This window comes from Cebus imitator, unplaced genomic scaffold (assembly GCF_001604975.1).
Source record: "Cebus imitator isolate Cc_AM_T3 unplaced genomic scaffold, Cebus_imitator-1.0 Scaffold71, whole genome shotgun sequence".
Lineage (NCBI taxonomy): Eukaryota > Metazoa > Chordata > Mammalia > Primates > Cebidae > Cebus > Cebus imitator.
In genome coordinates this window covers 1,665,052-1,672,956 of record NW_016107386.1, presented here as the reverse complement: position 1 = coordinate 1,672,956, position 7,905 = coordinate 1,665,052, and the positions used below count along the sequence as shown (strand labels likewise).

At 47.4% G+C, this 7,905-nt stretch overlaps 1 protein-coding gene across 1 annotated transcript in view; it reads left to right on the top strand.

Moving 5' to 3' along the window:
- The window catches only part of GBF1 (golgi brefeldin A resistant guanine nucleotide exchange factor 1), a 136,880-nt gene that overhangs the window by 126,342 nt on the left and 2,633 nt on the right, over positions 1-7,905 (top strand). Inside the window, exons 31-39 of the mRNA XM_037739561.1 lie at positions 3,141-3,366; positions 3,668-3,828; positions 3,956-4,196; positions 4,328-4,521; positions 6,317-6,467; positions 6,554-6,684; positions 6,890-6,991; positions 7,250-7,363; positions 7,506-7,805. Of these exons, the coding sequence (XP_037595489.1) occupies positions 3,141-3,366; positions 3,668-3,828; positions 3,956-4,196; positions 4,328-4,521; positions 6,317-6,467; positions 6,554-6,684; positions 6,890-6,991; positions 7,250-7,363; positions 7,506-7,805 (1,620 nt within the window). The remainder of the gene's footprint in view (positions 1-3,140; positions 3,367-3,667; positions 3,829-3,955; positions 4,197-4,327; positions 4,522-6,316; positions 6,468-6,553; positions 6,685-6,889; positions 6,992-7,249; positions 7,364-7,505; positions 7,806-7,905) is intronic.

The window sequence follows — 7,905 nt, the reverse complement described above, 5'->3', positions numbered from 1 at the left end:
AAAAAAAAAAAAAAAAGACATACTGTATAGCTACAGTAGTCAAGATTATATGATATGGATGGAGGGATAGACACAGATCAATGGAAAGAATAGAGAGCCCAGAAATAAACTCAACACAAATGTGTTCAGTGGATTTTTTAACCAAGATGTAAAAACAATTCAGTGTAGGAGGAATAGCCTTTTCAATAAGTGGTGGAGTGATTAAAATCCACGGGGGGAAAAAGCAAATGAACCTTGACCTAAACTCATGCCTTACAGAAAAATTAACTCAAATGGATCATAGATCTAAATGTAAAGCTATAAAAACTTTAGAAACAGAAGGAAATCTTCAGGATCTAGAGCTAAGCAAATAATTTTTAGTACGTTTAACAGTCCCGTGGATCTGTCTCTTGCTTCAGCACTGTCCAGATGAACAGATCCAGGGGGACTCTCTTTCAAAAAAAAAATAATAATTTTTAGACTTGACATTAAAAGCACAATCTAGAAAGGGAAAAATTGATAAGTTGGACTACATTAATATTTTTAAAAATTTGTTCTATGAGAGTCTGTGAAGAGGATGAAAAGACAAACTATAGACAAGGAACAAATATATTTGCAAATCACATATTTGCATATTTGAAGAAAGGTTAGTATCTATAATATAAAACTCTCAAAACACAACAGTCCAATTAATAGAAAAAAAATCCAATTAATAGAAAATGAACAAAACATAGGAACAGACGTTTTGCCAAAGAAGACATATAGATGGCAAATAAGCACATGAAATAAAGATCAGAATCATTAATCATCAGAGTACTGCAAACTAAAACCACAATGAGGTCAAGTGCAGTGGCTCACCCTGTACTCCCAGCACTTTGGGAGGCCAAGGCAGGTGGATCACCCAAGGTCAAGAGTTTGACACCAGCCTGGCCAACATGGTGAAACCCTGTCTCTACCAAAAAATACAAAAATTAGCTGGGCGTGGTGCGCATGCCTGTAGTTCCACTTACTGGGGAGGCTGAGGTGGCAGTATTGCTTGAACCCAGGAGGCAGAGGTTGCAGTGAACTGAGATTGTGCCACCGCACTCTAGCCTGGGTGACAGAGTGACACTCCATCTCAAAAAAATAAAACCGCAATGAGACATCACTATCCCCTTTTCAGAATGGCTAAAATAAAAAGTAGTGATAATACCAAATGCTGAAAGGATGCGGAGAAACTGGATCATTCATACACTGCTGGGTGGGAATGTAAAATGTACAGCTACTCTGCTGGCAGTTACTTATAAAACGAAAAACATAATTACCATTCAACTCAGCACCTGCACTCTTAGGCATTTATCCCAGAAAAGTGAAAGCTTACTTTCCCATAAACACTTGTACATTAATGTTTATAGAAGCTTTAGTTGTAGTACCCAAAAACTGGAATTGGCCTAGATGACTTTCAATAGGTGAATAAACGGTAGTACATACATACCATGGAATACTCTTCAGCAATCTAAAGCAACCAGGGCACTATGCAGAGTGAAAGAAAAGTCAATCTGAAAAGGTTATGCTATATAATTCTTATATAATATTTTTGAAATGACAGAATTTTAGAATTTGAAGACAGGCTGGGCATGGTAGCTCACACCTGTAATCCCAGCACTTGGGGAAGCCAAGGCCAGTGAATCACTTGTGGTCAGGAGTTCAAGACCAGCCTGGCCAACATGGTGAAACCCAATCTCTACTAAAAATATAAAAATTAGCCAGGTGTGGTGGCTCGCATCTGTAATCCCAGCTACTTGGGAGGCTGAGGCAGGAGAATCACTTGAACACAGGAAACAGAGGTTGCAGTGAGCCAAGATCCCACCTGTGTTCCAGCCTGCATGATGAGACTCTGTCTCAAAAAAAAAAAAGGCCGGGCGCGGTGGCTCAAGCCTGTAATCCCAGCACTTTGGGAGGCCGAGGCGGGTGGATCACGAGGTCAAGAGATCGAGACCATCCTGGTCAACATGGTGAAACCCCGTCTCTACTAAAAAAATACAAAAAAAATTAGCTGGGCATGGTGGTGCCTGCCTATAATCCCAGCTACTCAGGAGGCTGAGGCAGGAGAATTGCCTGAACCCAGGAGGCGGAGGTTGCGGTGAGCCGAGATCGCGCCATTGCACTCCAGCCTGGGTAACATGAGTGAAACTCCGTCTCAAAAAAAAAAAAAAAAAAAAATAGAATTTGAAGACAGATTGCTAAAGGTTAGGGATGGGGGCAGGAAGAAGAGGTAGGTGTGGTTATGAAAGGGTAACATTAGCTGGGCATGGTGACACATGCCTGTAGTTCCAGCTACCCAGGAGGCTAAGGCAGGAGGATCACTTGTGCCCAGGAGTTTGAGGCTGCAGTGAGCTGTGATCACACCACTGCATTCTAGCCTGGGTGACAGAGCAAAACCTGTCTCTAAAAAAAGAAAAAGGTAACATGAGGAATACTGTTGTGTTAGAACTGTTCAGTGTGTTGATTTGTGTATCCACCACCAAACTACACAGGTAGTAAAATTTTATAGAAATTAATACACAAATGCAAATAAAACAGGAAATTTGAATAAGATCAGATAGTATCTTGATTATGATATTGCACTATAGTTTTGCATAATGTGACCATTGGGATAAACTGGGCAAAGTGTATAAGGGACCTGTTTGTATTATTTATTTACAACTGCATATGAACCTATAATTTTCTCAATAAAAATTTCTATTTGAGGCTGGGTACAGTGGCTCATGCCTATAATCCCAGCACTTCAGGAGGCCGAGACAGGAAGATCACTTGAGCCTGGGAGTTCAAGACCAGCCTGGGCAACATCTCTCCAAAAAAGAAAAAATTAGCCAGGTGTGGTCACACGTACCTGTAGTCCCAGCTACTTCAGAGACTGAGGCAGGAGGATCACTTGAGCCCAGGAGTTTCAGGTTGCAGTGAGCTGTGATTGTGCCACTGTGCTCTAGCCTGGGAAACAGAGCAAGACCCCATCTCAAATTCATATAACATATTTCTATTTGAAAAAAAAGACCAGAAGCAGTGTCCTAAATTGGGTTCTAGCCAAACTCTCTTCACTGGCCTAAGGAGACTGGTGGGAAAGAAAACTAGACAGGAAGCTGTGTGCCCACTCCCTGCCTCTTACCCCAACCCCACTCCAGGTGCTGCTTTCCCTGCGCATTTTGCTACTGATGAAGCCCAGTGTGCTATCCCGAGTCAGCCACCAGGTTGCATATGGGCTCCATGAACTCCTGAAGACCAACGCAGCCAATATCCACTCAGGTGATGACTGGGCCACCCTCTTCACACTGCTGGAGTGTATCGGCTCAGGTGTGAAGCCTCCTGCTGCTCTGCAGGCCACAGCCAGGGGAGATGCACCTGATGCTGGTAAGCCCTTTCCCAGGGAGACTCAGGCTGGCAGATAAACAGTTATGCTCCAGGAATTGGGACAGGAAAACAAAACATAGGTTACTGCATTCAGCAGATTAAACACCCCTGGCTTCTGCCATCTGCTTCCAGACCTTCCAGTGCCATCTGGCCAGCACCCATAAGTTAAATAGCATGAGCGCAAATAAGCAATGCAGAAGGCTATGAAGCTAGGCTTTCTGCTTTCTTCAGGACTGTTTTTCCAGAAACAGAAACTACCCCATCCCCACCCTGACTCTGCCCTTCTCCTTTCCTGCTGTAGGGGCCCAGTCAGACAGTGAGCTCCCATCCTACCATCAAAATGATGTGAGCCTGGATCGTGGGTACACTTCTGACTCAGAGGTCTACACTGATCATGGCAGGCCTGGCAAGATACACCGATCAGCCACTGATGCTGATGTGGTCAACAGTGGTTGGTTAATGGTGAGTGACAATATGGGCAGCAATTGAGTCTTCCCCCTTTGACCTGTGGGAAGAATTCCTGGTCTTCTGCAAGGAAATCCACATAAGGGCCAAGCCTGGGTCCCCAGCTCCTCTGTGTACTTTACAGGTCGGGAAGGATGACATTGATAACTCCAAGCCAGGGCCCAGCCGTCCAGGCCCTTCACCCCTGATCAATCAATACAGCCTAACAGTGGGACTGGACTTGGGGCCACATGACACTAAGTCTCTGCTTAAATGTGTGGAATCACTGTCCTTCATCGTGCGTGATGCTGCCCACATCACACCTGACAACTTTGAGCTCTGTGTCAAGACTCTCCGGATCTTTGTGGAGGCCAGTCTGAATGGCGGTGGGTCAGCTGATCAGGGGGCAGCTGGGGAGTAGCCATGCAGTTATGCAGGGGAGAAGCAGAGAGGGGAGAAAGGCAGGGTATCTATGCCTCTAGACTCGGAAATGTGACCCGAGTGTGGCTCTGCTCAGGATGCAAGTCCCAGGAGAAACGTAGCAAGAGTCACAAATATGACAGCAAAGGGAACCGCTTCAAGAAGAAATCCAAAGAGGGCTCTGTGCTTCGCCGGCCTCGAACTTCCAGCCAACATGCCTCTCGGGGCGGGCAGAGTGATGATGATGAAGACGAAGGCGTGCCTGCCAGCTACCATACGGTGTCTTTACAGGTCAGTCAGGACGTAAGTATGGCACCCTTTACTTCCTCTCCTCTCCTGCACCTGATACCGGGAGCCTGGGAGTGGCCAGGGAAAGCCAGGGCTGCAGGGAAGGGCCCATGTGTGCCAGCCCAGGTCCTGGACAATATTCCCCTTTACATATACCTTTACAATATTCCCCTTACCCAAAACCACCTGTAAATCTTTATTTGCTTAAATTTATTTTTAAACTAAGGTTTGCTTATTTTTTGAGTAGGTTCAAAATATTCAAAAGGATAAACTGATAAAATTACGTTTCCAATCCATTCCTGTCCCCAACCACTGAGTTCCCCACACTAGAGGCAGTCGCCAGTCACCAGTTTCTTGTCTATCCTTCCAGAGTTCCTCTGTGTCTGTTCAAAGTCATATAAAATTAATTCTGTGAGCAGACTTTATATCACTAAATTGGTGGAGAACCAATTGCCTTAAATACAATAACCATAGAAGAATGATGAAAGTAAAAATGTATTAAATCTGGCCAGACACTACTGCCCATCAAAGCCTCTGAGCCTGAGATTTTGTTTTAAAAATGAGATTAACAGCCAGGTATGGTGGCTCACACCTGTAACTCCAGTATTTGGGGAGGCTGAGGCAGGATGATCACTTAAGGCCAGGAGTTCAAGGCCAGCCTGGGAAAAATAGTGAGACCCTGTCTCTACAAAAATAAAAATACAAAAATTATCTGGGCATGGTGGCGCACATCGTAGTCACAGCTACTGGGGCAGCTGAGTAGATGGGAGGGTTTCTTGAGCCTGAGAGATCCAGGAGGCAGTGAGTCATGATGGTGCCATGTACTCCAGTCTTGCACAGAGCAAGACTGTCTCAAAAAATAAGGCCAGGCGCAGTGGCTCACACCTGTAATCCCAGCACTTTGGGAGGCCAAGGCGGGTGAACCACGAGGTCAAGAGATCAAGACCATCCTGACCAACATGGTGAAATCCCATTTCTACTAAAAATACAAAAATTAGCTGGACGTGGTGGTGTGTGCCTGTAGTCCAAGCCACTTGGGAGGCTGAGGCAGGAGAATCGCTTGAACCCTGGAGGTGGAGGTTGCAGTGAGCCAAGATTGCATCACTGCATTCCAGCCTGGCGACAGAGCAAGACTCTGTCTCAAAAAAAAAAAAGAAAAAGAAAAAAAGAAAAGAAAAATTGGGCCAGGCATGGTATAATCACCCCTGTAATCCCAAAACTTTGGGAGGACTATCACTTGAGCCCAGAAGTTCAAGATCAGCCTGGGCAACACGGCAAAACCCCATCTCTACAAAAATACAAAAAAATACTTGGGCGTGGCAGCACACATCTGTAGTTCCTGCTACTCACACGGCTGAGGTGGGAGGATCACCTGAGCCCAGGAGTTTGAGGCTGCAGTGAGCCATGATTGTGCCACTGCACTCCAGCCTGAGTGACAGAGAAAGGACCCTGCCTCAAAAAATAAAATTGAATTAACCGCATGAGGCTTTCTCTGTCAGCAGGTATGAAACAGAATTGAAAAGAAAGTATCTTTCTCACTGTAAACCAGGATTGTGAAATACTCAGTCCACATGCCTCCTGAGGCTTTCTCTCTCATGAGTAATCCCTGACTTGGAGAGTCCTTTGCAAGGACTGGAGCAACCAGGAAGTCAAGTCAAGGGAAAGAGTAGTGAGGGGGTGAGGTATGGCATGATTGATACTATAGACCCCTTGAGGACTCAGGGACAGTGAGTGGGGAGGGGGAAAGGGATCCACCAGACCTAACCCACTCTCATCTTGTCCCCTCCTGTGATCCTAGTTGCTAGATCTGATGCACACCCTGCACACGCGGGCAGCCTCTATCTACAGCTCATGGGCAGAGGAGCAACGCCACCTGGAGACAGGTGGCCAGAAGATCGAAGCTGATTCTCGCACCCTCTGGGCCCACTGCTGGTGCCCTTTACTGCAGGGTAAACCAGGAGGGGCAGAGGTAGGGAGTTTGGGGAGCACCAGGATCAAGAGGCCTGAAGGATCCTGACCCTGCTCTCGCTCTCAGGTATTGCCTGCTTGTGCTGCGATGCCCGGCGCCAGGTTCGGATGCAGGCACTGACCTATCTGCAGCGAGCACTGCTTGTACATGATCTACAAAAGCTGGATGCCCTGGAATGGGAGTCCTGTTTTAACAAGGTAGGGCTTCCTACTGGTCTTAGGATATTAAGTTCAAACCCTAAGAAAAGGAAAGCCAGGCAGCCTGAAGAGCCCCTAATATGAGTCCTCAGCCTGCATCATACCTTCCCTTGTGCTCTATGCTCATCCAGCCAGTTCCTGGCTTCTTGGGGCAAGGCTGCCAGCTGACCCTGATAGGGAGACATGGCACATTTACCCCTACCAGGTGCTGTTTCCTCTACTTACCAAGCTCTTGGAGAACATCAGCCCTGCAGATGTGGGCGGGATGGAGGAGACCCGGATGAGGGCTTCCACACTGCTCTCTAAGGTACTGCTCACCACCCTCTCCCATACCTGCCTTTTCCCAAGGGGGGAAGCCAGGGCTTCTGGCAGGACCTAGAGATGCAGTGTAGGGGCTCACGACCCCCAGCCGTGGGCACTAAGCAGGACCTAGGGACCTGAGAGGATTCTGGACCTAATCTCTAAGATTCTCATTCAAGATAGGACAAGCTTAGCCACCCAGCCTCAGAGAGGGGTCCAGGGGCTCCTACAGACCCCTCGGCTGAAGGGGGCTGGTGGGCCGTAGGTCTTCCTGCAGCACCTGTCTCCACTGTTGTCGCTGTCTACCTTTGCGGCCCTCTGGCTCACCATCTTGGACTTCATGGACAAGTACATGCACGCAGGCTCCAGCGACTTACTGGTATGTTCTACCTCAGCTTGACTGCCTGCCTCCTGTCCCACCTGCTGGAAGGACTTACCCTTTCCCCCTTGGTAGCTGCCTCCCTTCACCATACTCCCCCCTGCCCTCTTTCCTATGCTCATGGCCCCACTGCCACCTGCAGTCAGAGGCGATCCCTGAGTCTCTGAAGAACATGCTTCTGGTGATGGACACAGCGGAGATTTTCCACAGTGCAGATGCGCGAGGAGGTGGCCACTCAGCCCTCTGGGAGATCACCTGGGAGCGCATTGACTGTTTTCTGCCTCACCTACGAGATGAACTTTTCAAGCAGACTGTCATCCAGGGTAGGGGGCTCAGCCCAGCTTTATCAAAAAGAATCCCCTGGCTGAGTGCAATGGCTCACACCTGTAATCCCAGCATTTGGGAGGCCAAGGTGGGTGGATCACTGGAGGGCAGGAGCTCAAGACCAACATGGTGAAACTCCATCTCTACTAAAAATACAAAAATTAGCCAGGTGTGGTGGTGAATGCTTATAATCCCAGCTACACAGAAGGCTGAGGCAG